The sequence below is a fragment of the Artemia franciscana genome, chromosome 20 (genome assembly GCF_032884065.1).
Source record: "Artemia franciscana chromosome 20, ASM3288406v1, whole genome shotgun sequence".
NCBI lineage: Eukaryota > Metazoa > Arthropoda > Branchiopoda > Anostraca > Artemiidae > Artemia > Artemia franciscana.
Window position 1 is genome coordinate 3,849,015 of NC_088882.1, and position 23,532 is coordinate 3,872,546.

Here is a 23,532-nt window from a genome sequence, read left to right on the forward strand (position 1 = left end):
GGTTAAAAGTCTTGCAAAATTACGAAGTTTGTGCAAGCCATAAATATTCTCTTCACCAAACTTTTCCATGAAAATACAATCTTCAAGAAACTGTTTTAAGCATTCTTAAAATAAAGTCATCATTTTCTACTTTTTCTTGAAACTCATCAAATTTCATTTGAATACTCAATTTCATGGAAAAGTTTATTCAAGAAGCGCCAACTACCCAAAAACTACGAAAAACAATCAAAACAATCAGAGCATATACACATTCGTAGCAGTCAAATGCTGCAATCATGCAAGCTACATCACTAAAAGCTGCAATCATCCAGCTTATTTGTAGCTTTTAAAAGGCAGGATTGTGGCCTTTGTTGGATGAGCCTTGAGTTTAAAGCAGGAGCAGAAGAGAAGAATTTACCAAAATTCTTCGTCAATCGTACCACCAACTCTGGAGCTTGATCGCCCAACTGCGAGCAGGTGGTATTGTGAATGGAAGTATTTTATAAAGGGAGTATTGCGGTAGAGTCTCATAAAGAACTCAAGGCTTGATTGTGCAACTCTGAGTAGGCAGTACCACAATCGGAAGTGTCTTTATAAAGCCCACATCACAGCGAAGTACCATGAAGAGCTTAGGGGTTTGATCGTGCAATCCTGATTTGGCAGTATTGCGAGTGGCAGTATCTTTATGAAGGCATCATTGCGGTTGGGTACCATGAAGAACTCCGAAGCTTGATTTTGCAGCTGCGAGTAGGTAGTATTGCGAGTGGAAGTACCTTTATGAAGACAGCATTACAGCGAAGTACTATAGCCAGCGGAAGCATATTAATAAAGGCAGCATTGCAGCTAAATATCATGAAGAACTCCGGGTTTCGATTGTGCAACTCTGAACATGCAGTATTGCTATTGGAAGTAAATTTATGAGGGCACAATTGGGGCGGACTACCATAGAGAACTTCAGAGCGTGATTATAAACCTGTTAGTAGCAGCGTTGTGGTGAAGTACCATGAAGAGCTCCCGAGCTTTATCGTGCAACTGCAAACAGGTACCATTGCAAGTGGAAGTACCTTTCGAACGATAGCATTGGTGGACATCTATGTGTTGAATCTTTAACTGTTGTCATCGCGCATTACAAAACGATTTATCGTCAATTTTCTTCACCAATGGATCTCATGAAGTACTCTGGAGCTTCATCTTGCAACTGCAAACAGGTGGCATTACGAGTGGAAATGCTCTCACAAAAAGCAACATTACGATACAGGGGCTCTCAATATGATTAATCTTCTACTCTACACAGGATACAGAGATTTGCTGCCTTTTTCATCATCGATGGACGATGAAGAATTCTGAATCTTTAACTGTTGTCATCGCGCATTACAAAACGACTTATCGTCAATTTTCTTCACCAATGAATCTCATGAAGTACATAGGACCTTCATCTTGCAACTACAAACAGGTGGCATTACGAGCCTAAATGCTCTCACAAAAAGCAACATTACGATGCAGGGGCTCTCAATATGATGAATCTTCTACTCTACACAGGATACAGAGATTTGCTGCCTTTTTCATCATCGATGGACGATGAAGAATTCTGAATCTTTAACTGTTGTCATCGCGCATTACAAAACGACTTATCGTCAATTTTCTTCACCATGGAATCTCATGAAGTACATAGGAGCTTCATCTTGCAACTACAAACAGGTGGCATTACGAGCGGAAATGCTCTCACAAAAAGCAACATTACGATGCAGGGGCTCTCAATATGATGAATCTTCTACCCTACACAGGATACAGAGATTTGCTGCCTTTTTCATCATCGATGGACGACGAAGAATTCGGGAGCTTGATTGTGCAAGTCGTGCACCAAAAATTACTCACTGAGCGTAGTCAATCTTTCGTTGTTTTGTTTTGTGTATTTCTGTACTTTTTTTCATTCTGTGCTTGTATTTTGTCAATAAAATACATTTTTTGGTATATTTTAAGTCTTAACTTTCCCATGCTCATTGACTAGGCGTGACAAAACAGAATAATTTAAACTTCTATCAGAAGCTTCAGAATGCTATCAGAGACATTTTTCATATTAAGAAGAGTCGGAGCGGATAAATATTTAAACCTATATTTTTTCCGGTTTTCATTTATTATTATTACATCATTACTGCTATCACCATTATTTTCTAAGACGAAACGAAAATAAAATTGACACAATATGTTATATACATACCGGGGGCGCCAATTGCGAGGGGTAGCAATTGTCCCTTCCGCTCGATTTTAAGAAATACCTTTGTTTGGTATTTTCATTGAAACAATCGCAGAAAAAAAATTACCCCCCACCCCCTGCAGACTTTACAAAATACCATTTCGTATTTTTATTTTAAAAACAGAAAAAATACCCCCTCCCTTCCTACAATTTTGTTAACTAGTGCTCCTAAGAGATACAAAATTTATATACCTATTATACATTTTGATTCTTGACTTTTCCATGTTGGTAGACTTAACGTGAAGAAACATAATTCCTTGAGCTTCTATCAGCGGCTTCAAAATATCATCCGAAATGTTTCTCTTGCGAAGAATCTTGGTAGTCCAGAGTAGAACAAAGCTTGCTTCTTCAGCGCTTTGTCGACTAAAATGATGAAAAATATACCTTAATTTGCATATACCTTAATTATACCTTAATTTAAATTCAACTACATGGTTGAACATGATCACTTACTGAAATGAGAAAATAAAACAAAATGGCTTTAAAAAAAACAAGACAAAAATCAAAAATTAATTAAAACAAATAGAAGTGAATGTCTTAGATCAGTTTCTCAAACTTATTTAAACACTGTACCCCTTTTTACCTGCAAAACATTTTAGGTACATCTTTTCAGTTACTGGTACTAAGAAAACTATAGCTAAAATATAAGTAAAATTGCCAGTCCTAGAGTTAAAGGGTTGTTTGTTGTTTTTTTTTTGTTTTTTTGTTGACCGGTCGCGTACCCCTTAAAAGTTTTTGCGTATCTCCATAAGGTAAGCGTGCCACTTTTTGAGAACCACTACCCTAGAGTATACAAGACAGTGAAAAGGATATCGCACGGTTAAAATTGATTAAGTGAAAAATTACACAAAATTACATACATCTTTTAAAAAAGCATATGTAGTTGCACAGCTTTTGGCAGAACTGGATGCCAAATTTTGAAAAAAAGAACATGGGGGAAAAATCAGCAAAATAAGCTAAAAACATATAGCATGCCGGTCGCGTAAAACATGAAAACATAATGGCCGGTCACGTACCGAAAAGTTCTTGCGTACTCCCATAAGGTACGCGTGCCACTTTCTGAGAACCACTGTCCTAGAGCATACAAAGCAGTGAGAATGACATCGCATAGTTAAAAATGGTTAAGTGAAAAATTACACAACCTTATATATATCTTTTTAAAAAATCATATTTAATTGTGCAGTTTTTGGCAGAACTGTATGCAAAAATAATCAGCATGGAAAAATCAGCAAAAATAAGCTAAAAACATAAAGCACCAAATAGCCTAAGACGATGTAGCTTTTTTTCTAAGGTTCAGTGGTCTTTGAAGATCAACAGATTTGTTAAGGTTTCAATTTTTATGAACACAGACCGTTGTCAAATTTGACCAATCAGTTTCGTTTATTCATTTTCACCGTACAAGGTGGCAACATTGACGAAAATGTGGTACTGCCCTAAAAGTTCATAATTTTGAAACAACCAAAAAAAAAGGTATGAATAGACATAGTAAGGGCCAAAGATGCCGAAATATTCTAATTTCGTGTTCTTCGTGTTCTAAATGCATTTACGATATTGCTTCAATCCAAAAATATTTACCACTTTTTATTTGTAAAAATTTGTGTAGCTGTAACTTTTGAATAGCATACTTAATACACTATAATTATACAAAACAAAACAGAAAATAAAAAAGCGGAGAAGTCTTTAAACACATTTTCAGAAAATGCGTCAATACTAAAATCTTTAGATTGTTCTGTTGGTGCATTTGTGGTATAATATAATAGATTAGTATACTTATACACTTCTGTATTGAACAATATATTTCATAGGAATTATAATGTTCGTTTTCCATACCTTCCCGTATCTCACTACTTCCGTTTCCTGTTCTCAGAAAACTGTAAAAATCACTAAATTATGTGTTGGAAGAAATTAAAATTTACAGTATCTTCTGCAAATACAGCTTAACTTTTGTTATATAAAAAATATATATATCGATTTATCATTTTCTGCACATGCCATCATTTATTTATTTATATGAAACACAAACAAAAGATGGTAAATTCAAAAATCGTTAACAAAATTAACATTTTTCTATTGGTGAATAGGTGTGTATTTGTCATTTGGTAGTTAGTAAACTAATACAATTCTGCAATGAAAAGTAAATTGATTAAATTATTATGTTCATTTTCCCAGCCATTTCTCAATACTTCCGCTTTCTACTCTAAAAAAAAACTCTATAAACTATCAAATTACACAATGTTGGAGGAAACTAAAAAAAAACTTTTTGTGTTACAGCTTAAATCTTTACTTTATTTTTTTAGATGAAAATGTTTAGTTAACGTATCGGCTTATCAGGTTCTACCCATTAGTTAATTTATTTGTTATTTCTTTTTAAATAAAGAAAGTGGTAAATTGCATCGTTATAAAATACTTGATTTTCGTGTTTGTGAATATTTGTGTATTTATGATTATTTTTCGGTAGTTACGTAATACTACTACTGCTAAACTGCAAAAACTACCAAATTATACTATGTTGGAAGAAACTAAAAAAAAAATCGCTTCTATATTAGAGCTTAAATCTTTATTTTATTTTTTTTTAGATAAAAATGCTTAGACAATAAATCGGTTTATCTAAAAAAAGAATAGGAGCTAAGAGCTCATATGGCACTTATGACGAGGTCAGAAGAGCCAATAGCCAAGAGCTCACATGGCATGAGCTCTAGCAAAATTATAAGAATCAACAGATTGATTTAAAAGGAAGATCAGAGGCTTAATGCCGTTCAGAATTTAAAATAAGAGCTCTGAGACCCGAGGTCCTTTTAAATATCAAAATTCATTAAGATCCAATCACCCACTCATAAGTTAAAAAATACCGCATTTTTTCTAATTTTTCCTCTCCCTTCAGCCCCCCAGATGGTCAAATCAGCGAAAACAACTTTATCAAGTCAATTTGTGCAGGTCCCTGACACGCCTGGTCGTCGTCTTAGCACGTCCAGAAGTATCGAATTCACCAAAGCACAGGGCCCCCCCTAACTTCCCTCAAAAAGAGCGGATCCATTCCGGTTACGTCAATCACGTATCTACAACATTTGCTTATTCTACAAACTAAGTTCCATCCCGATCTCTCCACTCTAAGCGTTTTCCAAGATTTCCGATTTCCTCCTCCGACTCCCTCCAATGTCACCAGATCTGGTCAGGATTTAAAGTAAGACCTCTGAGACATGAGTTCCTTCTAATATCAAATTTCATTAGGATCTGATCACCTGTTCTTAAGTTAAAATTACCTCAATTTTTCTCATTTTTCCGAATTAACACCCTCCCCCCGCCCAACTCCCACAAAGAGAGCGGATTCAGCCCGATTATGTCAATCACATACCTAGGACTAATAACATTAGATACGGTCGGGATTCAAAATAAGAGCTCTGAGACACGAGGTCCTTCTAAATATCAAATTTCATTAAGGTCCGATCACCCATTCGTAAGTTAAAAATACCTCTAATTTTTTATTTTTTCCTCTCTCTCTAGCCCCCCCCCCAGATGGTCGATTCGGGAAAACGACTGCTATCAAGTCAATTTGTGCAGGTCCCTGACACGCCTACTAATTTTCATCGTCTAAGGACGAGTTTCTTCTTTTAAGAATCAAGATATTTGCTTACTAGTTATATTTGTTTACAAGATTTTCCAAGAAATTTTAAGATCTACTCAGGAAAAAAAACTTACCTTAGAACATAATTAATGATTTACTTTGCATAGCAGTTTCTATTGCTAGATTTCAAGTTTTTATCCGTTTTGTTAATTTCTCCCTTTAAGAATAAAGATTGTTGCTTACTAGTCATGTTTTTTCTACAAAATGTTTCAAGAAATTTTAAGACCTGTTAGAGAAAAAAATACCTTGGAACATAATTTCTGATTTACTTTGCATACCAGTTTTCTACTGCTAAATTTTAAAATTTTTTAATCGTTTTATCAGTTTCTTTCTTTAAGAATCAAGATATTTGCTCACTAGTTACATTTGTTAACAAAATTTTTCAAGAAATTTTAAGACCTATCCAGGAAAAAAACTTACTTTGGAACATAATTTCTGATTTACTTTGCAAAGCAGTTTTCTTTTGCTAAATTTTAAAATGTTTTATCCGTTTCGTCAATTTCTCCCTTTAAGAATCATGATATTTGCTTACTAATCATATTTTTGTTTACAAAATGTTTCAAGAAATATTAAGATCTGCTAGAGAAAAAAAAACATACCTTGGAACATAATTTCTTATTTAGATAACTTCGAAGACCAAAGTGCCTTTCCATGACGAAAGTAAAACAGTTCAAAATAGGGATGAAACATTTTAATTGAGTTTTATTTGAACCTTTAAAGGGATGAAACCTTTAGTTTTACTGCTGATGATGAACACTGTATATGTGTTCGAAATACCCAGTTAAAAAATTTTATATCTGTTCACTGTCAATTAAAACGTTTCACCCCTATTTTGAACTGTTTTAATTTCTGATTTACTTTGCATAGCAGTTTTCTAATACTAAATTTTAAAAGTTCTTAATCGTTTTGTCAGCTTCTTCCTTTAAGAATCAAGATATTTGCTTACTAGTTACATTTGTCTACAAAATTTTCCAAGAAAATTTTAAGACCTATTAAGGAAAAAAACTTACCTTGGAACATAATTTCGGATTTGCTTTGCATAGTCACTAATAGCCGCAGTCAAATACTTGCAAGTTGGTCCAGGGTACAACTCTAATAATTCAGTTACTAGTGAATTCAATAACGACCTACTTCTATTGTTCACGTACTGCGGTAAGACAATCGTAGCAATCTTACAGAGTCCTCTAATGATGCCCTCTGGCACCCCTAAAAAAAAGAATTGTAGGCTACACTTATCTTTTAAAGATTTAGGCCATCTTATGCTACGCTTATATCTTTTATTGCTGATACATGTTTTCAACACTTGTGTTGAAAAATTACCAGCATCAATACCCGTTCAATCTATAAGTTAGCATTTAAGTTTATCTTATATTGCTAGCTACAAGTATGGGACTACTGTATATCCTAAAAAAACACGGCATGTAGCCTAGACATTTAGAAATAATCCCCTACCTCAAATGCAACTCTAATGGAGAATTTTTTGGTCTGTAAACTTTTAAAGTACCGAGGACAATGAAAATAAAACCATAATTATTTGAAGTGGTGTAAACTTACACAATTATATATATTTTTAGCAATTAGTAGTAATCATAAATATAATTTTTAATGAAATAGAACTCCATATGCAATTAGGTAGTTTCTGGTAGTAGCGAATGCCAATTAAAAAAAAAGAAAAACGCAGTTAAAAAATCTTAAGGTCAGACACCTTAAGAAGTTGTAACAGTAAAATTCTAGTTAATTGACTTCTTGCTATCTCAGAAAGGGTTTGGGTTAAGAAAATGAAACTTTCAAGGATGAATCTACAGACTAAAGTATATCCTGGGAATTTGTTTTGAAGTACTTACCTCTACTCCTTCTCCCTCTAGAGGGCCTTGACCTTTAATGACCTTCAAAAATATGTGTGTTATAAAAGTGAAACCTTGCAAAATAGATCTTCTGCTTGAATAAAGTACAACAAAATTGTTTTCAGCTTCATATCTTTGCTCAATTCCATTTTATAAGGTTTTAAAGATATGCAAATACATTTCCTAAATTTTGAAAAAAAAACAACATTGATATGGCTCAAAATCCTACTCAAATACCAGGAATTGCATTTTCAGAACTAAAGGCAGAGAAAAAGCAACTAGTAACTGAAAATTAAGGTAAAATGTTGTTTTGTCAAAATTTCAATAGGTATATAGACCTGTCATGTAGGCAAATCTCAGGGCCCTATAGAGGGAGAAGGAGTGGAGCTGGGTACTTTAAAATACCTTCCCGGGACATACTTTAGCCTGTAGACCCATCCCTGAAAGTTTCATTTTTCTAACCTAAACCCTTTCCGAGATAACAAGAAGTCAATTAACTAGAATTTTACCGTTGTAACTTTGAAGGTGTACTTGTCTCTGGGAACCAATAAATTGTTAGTCCTTTAAGTTTTATAGGCAAAAATCATTGTCACATTGGACTAATTAGTTTTGCTAATTCCTTTTGAATATTCAATGTGGCAACACTGGCGATCTAAATTTCAAAATACCAAAGACCAGTTTAAGTTTTAAACAGTTTAAGATGGCGCACAATTTGACAGTGCAACCAAAAGAATGATCATACTGAATACTACTTTTAAGGTATGAACAGGGATCGGCTAAAACGACATGTGCAAGAACTTTAGCGCCTTTTCCATTCAAAAAGTGACAAAAATGACTAGAAGGACGTGGCCACATTTCAAAAGGGCACTAACTAATTGTTGATCGCTTTTCTGGCCAACTCCTACCTCTGTGCCCTTTTCCTGCCACTATATGTTCAGTGTCCTTCAAAGTCACATGTTTTCAGAGGCTAAGACGCGTTTCTCCTGTTGGACATTTAGTTTCCAGTAGAGGAGAATGCACACCAAATTGCTATTCATGAGGCGGAGCCTCAAGCGCATAGATTATTTCGTACTAGTTGAAATATTTACTTCAAATTAGAAGCCAATGTAGCAATGTAGCCAAAAATATGGAGAATTGTATGCAGAGAACAAAAAGAGACAGTAATTATGAAATGCAGCACACCGTTAAAGTTTGTAAATAAGCTATATTTACAGTGGAGTACATGTAATTAATGTTATTTTTCGCCTAGTTAGCCTAGTTTTTATTCAGAAAAAGTGACTATTCAGAGGCATTCAGAAAGCAGACACAGGTCCAAGTCACTATTTTTTTCTTATATTTTGCCTCCGGGAGAGCCCTCCAGTTTGGCTGGGGGGGTCTTCCAGTTTGGCTGTGGATGTGGAGGGTAAAATCTTAATATTTCAGGCATTCGTTTTTTCTTATCATTCATTATAAGAAGTAAATGGGAAAGTAACAAAAATAACAAGGTTTTACTACTGCAGTACAATCATGGTTACCTAATAAGGGCGAATCCTGGCTCATTATTACCGAGAGTAAAAATATGTTTAAACATACTCTTTTTTTTTCTGAGTAGAATCCAATATTATTCAGAATGGAAACTGCTTCAAGAGAGGTCACTGTTAGCCACATCCAACAAAACAGTGTTTAGGAGTAACAAAAACAAGTTTCAAGATTTTCAAAATAGAGCCTGAAATGCCTCAAAAATCGGTCCGATTCAAAAATAGTACAACTGATCATCCATGGCTAAAAACCTGGATATCTGGGTTTGCAGCCCCATCTCAAGAGTCACATTTGAAGTAAGGATACAATTTATTTTACAATGTGAAAAATTACCTTTGTCCATAAAACTATTAAAAGCCAGTTTTCCAATTTGCAGCAACTGAACACTGACGGATCAGGAGGGCAAAATTACGGGGGGCGGGGGGAATGGAAACTATAAAATATTCGACAAGGTAGCGTATCTTTCGTATACTTTACGACTGAAGAATTTTGGGGTCAATAAAAGGTTTAAAGACATGTTTTTATTTGTTTTGTGTCGCAAATATTCACCTCTTTTTTCACTAGATTCACTTTTTCGCTATATTTTTCACTATATTCACCTCTTCGATGCCCATTTCAGAAAAGCAAATAATCTTAAAAAACAAAATGAACATTTCATTATGCCACAAAGAGGCAAACTTTCTGAGCTTATCATTAAGGGTTATCATTTTCTTCTTTTACTCTCTTTTTGGGTGGGCCAGACTTATAGAATTCTTTTAAAATTTGGTGGAGGGTCCTTGCCCTCCTTCTAAGCGAGGACTTAAAGCTCAGGCGGCTTAATTGGGGCGAGGGAAGACAAAATTGCAACTAGTTTGGACCCAAATAATTTTATTAACTTGACTTGGCGATGGTTTTTACATCGACTTAAATTCAATGAATATATTAAATCAAAGGGATGATTCTTATTTTTATTATACTCTTGTGTCATATTAGCATTACTAATTTTCAACAGGTTTCACGCTGTTGTCCAATTCGTTTTACATTATTCTTCTACCTCACTAAATAAGCACTAACTAAATCGAATTTTGAAACGGCAAAAAAAGTGACTTTAGTGACGATTTCAAATAAAAAGTTACAGACTAAAATAAAAGTGAAAAAAATTGATTTTAGTGACTGCAACCAACCCCTGCAGGGGTTGACCCAAGATGGGTCGAGGGGCCGAAAAATACTTTTATTTCGATGTCGATGGTTCTGTAACACTTTAAATCTCCCTTCTGTGGGAAACGTTTCAGGAGCCTTTAGAGTTCTCCAGGAACCTCTGATACAAAAGGCGTATTGGCTAAGTAACCATCTTTGACAATCTCAATCTTAAACTTTTCAAAAATGTCTGCAGAAGATGCTTATAATGAAAAAACTGAGAAGGACTTATGACGAATTCTTAAATAGCTCGAAGACTGAAGTTGAAGATTCATGAGATAGGCTTGGGGTAAATTAAGAAGGAGTTACGATGAATTCTTGAAGAACATGAAGAATGTAGTAAAAGATTCTTGGGGTATAACCTTGGAACAACTTGAAAAGCGAGTTATGACAAATTCTAGAAGACCTGGAAGATCCTTGGGGTAACCTTGAGAGCAACCGTGGAGTAAATTGAGAAAGAGTTCTGAAGATTTCTTGAAAATTGTAGTTGAAGATTCTTGGGTAAATTAGGAAGAAGTTACGACGAATTCTTGAAGGACTTCAAAAATGTAGTTAAAGAATATTGGGGTTGTCTTGAGGGTTACCTTGAGGTAAAATGAGAAGGAATTAGGGCGACACCTTGAAGAACTTGAATATCGCAGTTGAAGATTCTTAGGGTAGTCTTGGAATAACTGGAGAAGCGAGTTACGATGAATTCTTGAAGACCTTGAAGATCCTTGGAAAACCTTGAAGGCAGCCTTGGGGTAAATTAAGAAGGAGTTACGACGAATTCTTGAAGAACTTGAAGTTTAAAGAACTTGAGGGTTACCTTCGGTAAAATGAGGAGGAGTTAGGACGAAATCTTGAAGAACTTGAAGGTCGTAGTTAAAGATTCTTAGGGCATCCTTGGAATAGCTTGGAAAGCGAGTTAGGACGAATTCTTGAAGACCTAGAAGATCCTTGGGGTAACCTTAAGCGCAATCTAGGGTTAAATTGAGAAGGAGCTACGACGAATTCTTGAAAAGAGAAGATCTTGGGATAACCTTGGGGTTAACAAAGAAGGAGTTATAATGAATTCCTGAAGAACTTGAAATTGTGGAAAGAATCTTGGGTTAGCCTTGAGGGTAACCTTGGGTAAAAATGAGTAGGAATTAGGACGAAATCTTGACAAACTTGAAGATTGTAGTTAAAGACTCTTGGGGTAACCATGGAATGACTTGAGAAACGAGTTCCGACGAATTCTTGAGGAGTGAAGATCCTTGAAATAACCTTGGGGTAGATTGAGAAGGAGCTACGACGAATTCTTGAAAAGAGAAGATTCTTGGGATAACCTTGGGGTTAATAAAGAAGGAGTTACAAAGAATTCCTGAAGAACTTGAAGATTGTGGAAAGAATCTTGGGTTAGCCTTGAGGGTAACCTTGGGTAAAAATGAGTAGGAGTTAGGACGAAATCTTGACAAACTTGAAGATCGTAGTTAAAGACTCTCGGGGTAACCATGGAATGACTTGAGAAGCGAGTTCCGACGAATTCTTGAGGAGTGAAGATCCTCGAAATAACCTTGGGGTAGATTGAGAAGGAATTACGACGAATTCTTAAATATTTTGAACATTGTAATTAAATATTCGTGGGTTAACCTTGAGGTAAATTGAGAAGGAGTTATGACGAATTCTTGAAGGGCTTGAAGATTGTTGTTGAAGCTTCTTGGGGGTAATTTCGAATCATAGTAACACCACAGGGGAAGAACAGAGGAGGTGATTTGAAAATGTCAAGGCTTTCCATAACTGACCAAACATCCCTGTGCTTATTCTGGTATTTAATTGTGGCACACTAAAGTCGTTTTAGGCAATCATCACAGTCTATGGTACTTAAGTTTTTTATTGAGAATGCTAAGAGCGGGCAAAAACTGTTAATTAGAGTGCTATGAAGAATTAAGCAAACTAACATCCAATAGAATTTAAACACTGACAGGAGCTCCAGGACAGTCTGGAATCCCCTTTAATGAACTAGAAAATAAAGCAGTTAATTATTAGGCATCACTGACATGCCATAGACTGGAACTTCCCAGTCACATTTTTCAGTGAAAAGGAGATAGGTAATGCCATAAACTGGAATGCCTTGACTGGAACCTGCTGTAAAGCGGCAATAAGAAGCAATGAGAAAGTGGTATAAAATTGGCATAGAAAAGTAAGATGCAAAAAAAAAACAAAGGAAGGGATTCCGAAGCTTCACACCAAGCTGACTGAATGTCTTTTGTGACTTAACAGGTCGGACAGATGAATGGTTACCAAAGCCATTACGGGTAATGGGAATTTCTGGATTCATCTCACCCAAATGGGAACAGCTGATTTCCTGTTTGCAAGACATCAAATAAAAGAAAATCTTACTGGGACTAGATACCAGTTAGAGGAACTTCATAAACAAGATGTTAAGGTTGAGGATATATTTAGGGAAGTTAATATGCAACAGCAGGCAAAATACATGGTGACGATGCCCCCCTGCCACTAATTAAATTTTTGTGTTGAGGTATCTGGTCTCTGGAGCTTGATTCTCATCTCAGCTTGATGAGACTTCCAGGAGAAGAAATTTACCAACTTCTGAAAAAGATTAAAATTAGTTGGAACAATTTTCTTTCGTTAGAACGTTTTTTTCACTTTTTTCTTTAGATTCTTCAGGCAATTCAGTATTCTTTTTATAATCCAATTATCTTAATTATTTGCTTCTTTTAGCTCTTACACAAAATATTTTTTAAGTTGCCTTTTAGAAGAAGGGTTCAAAATGGGTCACCCTCACCCACAGGTGTCTTGAGTCTCTTTTCATTGGTGAGGCAAACATCGTAGATGTTACTCAATCACTACCAGATTTCTGCCAAATTTTTAGCAGAAATCAAGAATTTCGCTCTGGTTTCGAAAATGGAATTCCTATTGTTTCAGTAGAATTTTAAGCCAAGTTAAGTTTTTTTCCTAAATTTAGGACACAGATTTACAGATTTTTAACACCTTATAAATCAGGATTGACCAGAGGTATGAGGCTCAAATACTTTTTTTAGCCTTATTTGAGCAGTAGCTTCACTTTTGCAACAAAAAGATTGCAAAAGGTCAACAATGGTCGGTGCCTGTTTGAGGGTGAAAGAATGGAGGTGGGGACTTTAAAATACCTTCCAGGGGATCATTAAAGACCTTGGATTCATTCCTGAGAGTTTCCTCCTAGTATCTTGACCAATTTCTAATACCAAGAATAGTCCCTAATTTAGAATTTTATCGCTTCCAATATCAAAGATACTTAATTGAACTAATTAAGTGAACCTCTTCGAACTTTAATTAGTTAAGTGAACAACTTGAGTCATTATAAAAAACAGCAATTAAACCAATTCCGTATGAGACTTATATAAGTTTTTTTGTTTATTTTACTTAATATCAAATATTAACAAAAAACGTAACACAGGCACATCCCCTCCCCCCGAAAGCCAGGGCATAACATAGAGAAGGGATAATCAAATAAATCTACAAAAACAAAAAAAAATTAAATTTACTTTTACTTCAGGAAGGATTTTAAAAAAATAAATAGATAAAACAAAACACAGCTACAGCATCATGTACCCCACGACGACTGACTTAATGCTCAAGACTCAACTCCTTTTTAATGCAGATCAATTAAATCAATTAGATCAATTAAAATGACTTGAAGATACATCAATCATAAGAATTGGCATTATCTATCTCTTTTTCACTCAATTCCTTCCTTAAAAAACATCAATCATGTGAATTGGCATTATCTATTTCCATGACACTCAATAATCAACTCAACACTCAACCACAACTCCTTCATTAACAAACATAAAAATGAATTAAAACATATCCTTCAAATAAATTGGCATTGTCTATCTACTTTACACCCAACACTCAATATTCCATATTCAATTTTAAGCTCCTTCCTTAACACACGTCAATCTAAATGAATGAATACACATCAATCATATGACTTGGCATTATCTATCTCCTTTACGATCAATACTCAATTCACCATTTAATTCAATATTCAGCACTCAACTCCTTCCACAACACACATCAATTATACGATTTGGCATAATTGTTTATATTGAAAATTATTCACTTTAAATTTAACTCTGATTTAGTAAAACAAAATTTTCATAATTCTGAATAAGAAGTTTACATCTGCTAGATAGATAAGGTTTTTCTAAAAAAAAAAAAAATATGTTGTTTTTCCTAAGAAGTATAATAATGGGTACATATCTATTTATTTTTTTGTTGTTGTCTATTGGTTAATCACCATTGTATGTTGACTTATGTTACTCATTTAAGAAATGTTTCTTTTCCTTTTCTGGATTTCCCTGATTCTGTAGATAAAAACTTTATATTTTTGAAGAATTTTCTTCACTAAGAGGGTTTAGTGGTTCACCACTCAGTTTTCCCACAAGTTATTCATCATGCTTGAGGACCCCAGAACAAATCTTCTAGTCCTCTAATGATAATTTTCCCTTGAAATCTAACACTCAAAAGTTCACTATAATAGAATTTAAATAATTTACAAAAAGGGGGGAGACATAAAAAAATTATTAATATGATCTCAGTGCCAACAGTGCCATCTAATTCATGATGTCTGAGAGCCCTGAAAGACTTCTGTCTTAAAAGTTCATCCAGAAAATACTAGATCCAAAAGAATGACATGATCTCAGTGACAGCACTATCATTAAATTCATCATGTCTGAGAATCCTGAAAGATTTCTGTCTTAAAAATCTATCTAGAAAAATGCAAAATTTTGTTGTTTTTCATAAGAAGCAAAGTGCTCTGTAACTCATATAACAAACCTTCCTTTTCCTTTTCTGGAGTTTTCTGATTCTGTAGATAGAGCTTTATATCTTCAAAGACCTGTCTTCTCTCTGAGAGCTTAGTGGTTTGAATTTTAAATGGAAGATCTTTGAACAGAAATTCAGACTAAAAAAGAAAGAAAAAGAATATATTTTGAGCAAAACTTGGTTACTAGATTTGAAACTATAATATACAAAAATATAAAATGTTATAAAATATATATATAATATAAAAAATAATATAATTAAAAAAAAATACAAAATACATAAAAGCATCGACTGAATGACTTGAAAGATGGGTCAACTACATAAAAATAAACACATAAGATAGACTCTTCACATGTATATACTAGTTTGGAAGTTCTACTTCAGTGCAAAAATAGGTCTTGACTTGTAGCAGAAACAATTCCTGTTCCAGCTGCAATTAGTCCTCTCCTGTTGTCTACTATTTCTGCAGAAATGTTGAAAAATAGCACCTTGCCAAAATTCAAAACACAACACGATTTTCACTATGTGTTATTTGAACAACATAGCCCCCCAAGCCCCCTCCAAGACTCCCTCCCATAACACAGTCCCAAGCCCCCTCCAACACTCCACCACCTCTTTACTGTCAACCCTTTAGCTGAAACATAGGTATATTATGCCTTGTTTGAAATGGAATTACACAAGGGTTTTCAATATGCATGACTGGAGGACCAAACTGGGTCACTCCTCTCACAACTCCACTCAGTCTACAGTCCATTTTTCAGCAGAAAGAGTTTTTTGCTGAAAATTTAGCATTTTTCCATTTTTCAGCAAAAAGTTTCTCTAAAAATACAAATTATATTGCTTTCCAAGACTTTTACCATTCCTTGCAATTATCAAATTACTTGCTTAAAATTAATTTCGCTTTCCAAATGCTTTTTAATAGAGCATATTACCACTACTACGTCTACTAACTCACTGGAGCACCGATCTGCCCAAGACTATCACAGATATGTACACTCCTCTTCCATACAAGCCTCCCTCCTTACACCCTCCCAAGAAGTTTGCATTTCCCTTAAATTTTCCCTTATGACATCCTCCCGCTCTGTTTATAAACAAACTTATTTTCGTTTGGACCTGGACAGTTGACCAACAAGGACAATCTTTGGCAGTCTGTCATCCTGAATCCTGGTATCCAGAACCCAAGAACCTAAAACAGTGTGGATACATTTCCTTTAAAAAAAAACATGGAAGGATTTGGAATCTGTATGATTGCATGACCAAATTAGAAACTTGAGTCGGTCTATCCAGCAAATGCCCCCTCCTTCCAACTGTCAACTTCTTGGCCCATGAGCTCTGCAATCCTACTGCTATCTTTTCAGCAAATAACTAAGCAGAAGGCTTCAATTCCATAGGCAATTTTATAGCTGCTTATGGGAAGAGCTCTTCAATTAGAAGCCTAATGACAATGTTATCTTGGATAACTATGTTATCTTAAAAAGCCTTTTCTTCTAATTGGCAAGAAACCTATATCTGTAAGGCAACAAGGATTCAAAAACACAAGAAAGAAAAATCCAAAAATTTGATTTCCTTAAAAAAGGGGGCACAAAACAGGCTGATAAACAGCCAAAAACAATTTAAATTTTATTGGCATGACACTTACATCTGCAAGTTAAAGTGCCAAGGAGATCCTAATGCACAATAAAAAGTACATATTTAAGTTTGTCTACAGGATGGGGTCACAATTGCTTCAGTCCAATAGAAGACCAAAAATTATGTGCATTTACAACTTGTGTGGAAATCCTCATCTCCTTTCACTCCAAATTTGAAATTAAAAACATAAGTAAAAAATTATACACACTAAAACTATGCATGCTTTGAAACCCCCTTCCATCCTTCACAAGTTTTACGCAAATTTTAATATTGTTGGAAATTATTTTCAGAACTACAATCTAAAGTTAAAATCCAAGATGTTAGTTCCAAAAAAAAAACATTTTTTTACAAAAAAATTAACCCATAATAAAGCTGTCATATATAAAACTGAATAGAAATTTAGTGAAAGAAACACTTCCCAATTAAAATCTTTTCAGAGGAAAGTAAAGAGTACAATTGAAACCTAAAAAGAGCACAAACATAGCCATATAATAAGTGCCAAATAATAATGAACCGAAATACTATGAATAAACATGAAACCTGAAATAAAGAACAATCTAGCCATAATTAAAACAAACAGTAATTACAACAAATTAAGCTGAGGATACTGCCCCCCTCCCCCCTCATTGTTATTTTTGGTAGTAAAACTAAGATATAAATGTACCATTCAATTCAAAATCAATGTCCCTTCAAACAATTCAAAATGCATGTATTTCTTTCAACTGGATGTCATAAACTTCTTGATTCAATTTCAAAATTCAGACTTGCTTCTCCTTATTTTTTTGTAATGCCTTGAACTATTGACAACATTGAAAATAGCAAAATGAAAAAGTTAAATGATGAAGTTTAGAACAGATGATTTTTCTAACTTACCATTGAATTTTGACAAAATGGCAAAACAAATTATCATAATGCCTAGATATAGCTCTAGGCTATATGCAAAAGTTTTGTGTCTTTTTTCAAACTAATATTAATAAAGTGGCAATAAAGTGAAAATAAAATAAGTATACAGATAATGTGAAAAGTGAAATAAAAATGTGAGTGAAAAAAGTGAAAAAAAAAAGTGAAATAATAATAATGAAAAAAGTGAAAATAAAATAAGTATACAGATAATCCAACCAGAAACAGTAAACGTATGTGTCTAGCAAAGGGCCACATCCAGGGATTAGGGGAAAGGGAGACTGAGATACATTTCCAACAGGGGTGAATATATCTGAAAACAGCACTGAATAAGAACCAGGCATTCCTGGTTCTGGAACCAGGTATCACCATAGATTACACAAACAGTTGGCTGTTTTTTGGGCTGAATTACATATTGTTCTTTAGTTTCATTAAAGATGGTACATTATGCCAAATAAGGCCCATTAGGAAAAAAAACTAACAAAGTCAGCAAAATTTGTACTAGTCAAATTTATCTATTCTTCATATCTGTGTCCTTAGATAAAATTTAGAAAAAATTTAAAGCAACTGCCATAAATGTAGAAAAGAATAAAACCTGAGAATCTTGGCTTGTATAACCTAAAACACTCCATACTAGTAATAATACAAGCCAAAACTAGTAAATAGAATTATGCAGAGAGAGCAAGGCCTTTTCTGACTGGACAATTCAAAGAAAACTCATAGTCACCCTTATAAGTTTTTCCAGAACCAAGCTAACACCAGACTAAGGAAAAAGTTCCTTTCAAATAAAGTTTTCAGCTTCTAGAGCTCCCTTAGTGAGAAAATGGTGACCTCAACCAGTATGCATGCATTGATCTATGCAGAGAGTATGCAACCAGTATGCAGTGATCTATGCAGAGAGAAAAAGGCCTTTTCCAACTGGACAATTCAAAGAAAACTCATGATCATAACACTTTGTTGTTTGTTAGGTACTTGATTTTCATTCTTCTAATTTTTGGTCTTTTATTGAATTTTATTTAATTTATAGATATTTTTTCATTTGTTTTGCTGCGTTTTCTGCACTTGTTTTTTCCTTGATCTTATTATTTTGTTATGTGCGGATCTGGTCCTGTTTTGTCAATAATGTATCTAGGAATTGTGCTTATTCTTCCCACCAAGTTTCATCCTGATCTCTACACTCTAAACGTTTCATAAGGTTCCTGGTTGCCCCCTCCAACTCCCACCATTGTCACCAGATATAGTTGGTATTGGTCGGTTGGTATGGTTGGTCCTTCTAAGTATCAAATTTCATTAAGATCTAACCCTTATGATTGCCCTTATAAGTTTTTCCAGAATCAAGCTAACACCAGACTAAGGAAAAAGTTCCTTTCAAATATAGTTTTCAGCTTCTGGAATTCCCTTAGTGAGAAAATAGTGACCTCAACCAGCATGTATGCATACAAGTCATCAATGGACTGAGACTGGCTCAACAGACCATGGTGCACTGTTTAGGGTGCTGAAGATGACTAGCTATCATCACTGAAGCTGCTGGACACAAGATTTTTCATATTGCTGGCAAATGTAATTTAAGGTAATGGTACAAATGTTTAAATTTAAATGCAATAATCACCATAAGAGGTTAAAGAAATGCAGAAATAAACTAAGAGATTTGGCTTGGAAGGTTGTGATGGACTATGACCAGGCAATTACAGCTGACTCAAAAACTGAATCCAAAGAGGTTCTGGTCTAGGGCCTCTGCAGCCAACCAATCTAGAACAAATTTAAATGTGATTACACCATGTGACTCAAGAAATGCAGATATAACCTGATAAATTTGACTTGGAATGTTGCAAGGGACTATGGAGAGACATTTGCAGCTTACCCAGAACAGAACCAAAGAGGTTCTGAGGTCATGCCTCTGTAACCAGCACAGTTAGATATGATATCACAAAAATAATGTGACATGCTGTACAAACACGTCAGATAATGACCTCGAACAACTTAATCAAATAGCCTCGGTTTCTAATCAACCATTTGAGCATCATTTCCTTCAAAAATTGCAGGACACGTACCTATGCCAACACATTCAGGAGCCTACACGATTTCGGGATGATTCGACTCCTTCTGTCCTTGACTTGGTAATAACAAAATCTCCTGACAATATTAGAAATATTGAAATTCTACCTCCGTTAGGAAAAAGTGATCACGCCTTTCTTAAACTGTCGTTAAAATCTTCAGGTGATGATTCTACTCCTTAAAAACAGACCCTTAAGTATAATTACACTAAAGGTGATTATGAGTCTTTCCGAAATTTCATTTTATCATTATGTATCAGGGAACAGTTGAGGGAGAATAAATACAATGTTAATGAGGTATTTGAGCTGATTCATGAAGCTTTGGTAGTAGGTCAAGACAAGTTTATTCCAACTATAGTTTATAGTCAGCTTCACTGACCCTCATTCACTGACCCTGAAACACAGACAAATATAGACCACAATAATGAAAAAGCTGAACATTTCAATAAACTTTTCTCATCTGTTTTTACATGACCTCACAGTGAAACTCCTATTGATCCTGTTTTTTCTACCAATTTCACAATAGATTTTGATGATCAACAAGTTTTTGAGGTCCTGAAGCATCTTGACACAAATAAATCACCAGACATTCATGAATTTTCAAACCATACGATCCAAGAGCATGCAATAGTACTCACTGAACCACTGACATGTTTGTATAATCTGTGCCTGGCGTCTGCTACTTGCCCTTTGGCATGAAAAAAAACAATAATTAAACCCCTGTATAAAACTGGCACAAAAACACAATTTAAAAACTATAGACCAATATCCAACACTTCAATTTTTTTCCAGAATTATGGAAAAACTAATTGTCAAGAGTATACAAAATTATTTCAAATCAAATCTTCTTTGGCATCCATCTTAACACGGTTTCCGTAGAAAACGTTCATGTAATACACAGATTTTGGAAGTAATTACTGACTTCCATAGGATGGCAGATGAAGGTCTCATGTTTGATTGACATTTATATAGATTTTTCTATGGCGTTCGATAAAATTTCCATTCTGCTTTTACTTCAAAAGTGTGAGGTATATCACCTAGGTGCCAGAACGTTGAAATGGATTGGTGATTATCTAACAGGCAGGATGCACAAAGTGATTGTAGGTGATGCTTTGTCCTCTCCTGAGATGGTTTTAAGTGGCGTTCCACAAGGTAGTTGCCTTGGTCCAGTACTTTTCTGCCTTTTCTGAGGCAGAACTTTGGAGTACTTTTCTGTAAAGCTTTACTGCTCCTTGACAAATTCAGATGAATCTTTGTTGCTTCAAAAAGACTTGGATGCAGTGCACAATTGGTGTAATGTTAACTCCATGTTTGTCAACAAAAATAAGTGTAGGGTAGTCCATTACTTCGGCAAAGTAGAACAAAGTTACCAATACCATCTTGCTGGACATTCAATTTTACATGTTGAAAATGTCCGTGACCTTGGTGTTCATTTTGATTCTAGTCTTAAGTTTGACAGGCATGTCTCTGAAGTAACTTGTAAGGTAAACTATCAGCTATTATGTCTTAGACGGAATTTCCATAAGTTTAATCTCTGTTCATTCACTGCCATTTATAGATCAACAGTTCAACCTATGCTTGAATACAATTCGTCAGTATGGTATCCATTGAATAAAAAAGACAGAGCAAGGGTTGAAAAGGTACAGCAAAGAGCAACTAAGCTTGTACCTTATTTGAAACATTTGCCATATGAAAATAGACTGCACAGGCTAGGATTGCCAAGTCTTCAATTCCGAAGGGATAGGGCAGACATTATTAACACATTCCGTATAATCAAAGGCATTGATAATATAAGTACATCACAGTTCTTCACATTTAATGACACTAACAGGACCCGTTATCACCCACAGAAATTGTACCCCTCACTTTCAAAAAGGAAAATAGGCCAAGATTCATTTTACAGCAGGGTATGGAAGCCATGGAATGACCTTCCACCTAAAACATTTCTAGCAGATGACATAAACAAACTAGCAGAAACTTTAATAATTTATAGTATTATTTGTCAGTGTTTGTTGTAGTTGTTATTTCCATTGATTTGTATGTGTGTATTATGTTGTCAGTATTTTAATAATTTCTATTTATTATGTTTAGTGCGACAAGCTTGAAAGCCTACCGTATTTGGTATTAATAAATAAATGATAACAAAACTGAACTCCACCAAATGGTTTTTGATTTACCAAAATGGTTTTTGAAAATACCACTCACTTGATACCAATTTAACAGGGTCATATGATTTGTGACTAAATTTTTAAATAGTAGCCTGCCCATCAACAAAGTATTGCTTGATCAAGTCAAAGTTGACAAAGTTCAGCACCAACAACTGCTCTGGAAATTAGAAGCATGTGAAGTGGGTAAGAAAGCCTTTCTTACTGGTGTGACTAAAAGGATGCTGGTCTACAACAGTAATGGTATGGCTGTTTATCTCAAATCCCTACCTGCAATCATTACAACACCACAGGGTACCATCCTGTGGCCCACATTATTCAGCCTCTACATCACTGACTGTAAAACTAATCTAAAAATTTATCTGACATTATTTTCTGATGGTTGTAAGCTCCTGGGATAGACCATAAACAACCAGAATCAGTTAACCATGCAGGAAAATTTGAACAAACAATCCAAATGGTCATTAGATTGGTGTCTGTAGTTCAAACTTCAAAATGCAGAGTCCTACATCTTGGGCACAGAAATCTCAACATCTTTACCTAATAGGTGACACCAAGCTTGCAGCAGTCCTTGAGGAAAAGAACTTGGGTGTCACTGTTGAAAATGAGTTCAAGTTCTGCAGGCAAACCATGTCCTGGGGCTTATAAAATGAATGTTCACCACCAAGAGGCTGAGTGTGGTAAAAAAAAAAAAATGTACAAAGCCAAAATCCAGCCACACCTGGGGTTTAGCATGACCCTGGTCTCTCCTCAGTTGAAAATTGACAAGAAGACATTTGTGAGTGCTCAAAAAAGGGCAACAAAGCTTATTCCTGTATTGCAAGAGGAATCTTATGAGATTGTCTCATCTCACTTGGACTCCTGAGTTTAGTGTACTGTAGAAAAAGAGGACATGCAATAACAGCTCACTAGAAAACGACCTCTCAAGTTTTTCATAGTTGCTCTAAAACACCAAAAAAGGACATCACAAGAAGATATAAGTATCCATTGCACCAAGCACAAACAGTGATTTGCAGTCAATTCTGTTCCACTGTGGAACAGCCTCTCTCAAGCTGCTATTTATCCCCAAAACTTTAAAGAAAAGAGTCAATCAAGACTGGACCAATGCTGAGTAGAGGCAAAATAGGGTGGGCTGACCACAATCTTACCACATGACCATTAAAATTCTTTACAGGGGCTCAACACCAGCCTATCTTACTGAAAACCTAATTTAAGTTAAGGTAGAATTTAAGATGGGCTTTTTGCAATATTAGAAAGTAGTGGGTGATTAAACTCTTAGGAATGGATCTGAAGATTTAACAATCCCAAGAACATTTAAAAGAGGCACAAGGAAAGTGTTCTACCCTTGAACCTGTGTTTAATCCTGATTTATAGATCTTAGTTTAAATCAGGAAAAAAGCCTTAAAATCTGATTGAAATAATAAGAATCACATTTTCAAAACTAGATCTAATGAAAAACAAACTAAAAATCAAGGTAGAATTTTTTTTCAATTTTAGAAAGGGTAATATACCCAGTAATAAGACAGCTATTTACCATTCCATAACTTGAATTACTACAATCCCCATTTTTTCACCTATGAAGTGGGTTGTTTCACTA

General features: G+C 34.8%; 1 protein-coding gene across 1 annotated transcript in view; it reads right to left on the reverse strand.

Moving 5' to 3' along the window:
• LOC136040330 (stalled ribosome sensor GCN1-like) overlaps window positions 1-23,532 on the reverse strand; it is a gene marked incomplete in the record, with an annotated part of 191,427 nt that overhangs the window by 162,982 nt on the left and 4,913 nt on the right. The window contains 3 exon segments of the mRNA XM_065724571.1: window positions 2,429-2,596; window positions 6,866-7,061; window positions 15,200-15,326. Coding sequence (XP_065580643.1) covers window positions 2,429-2,596; window positions 6,866-7,061; window positions 15,200-15,326 — 491 coding nt within the window.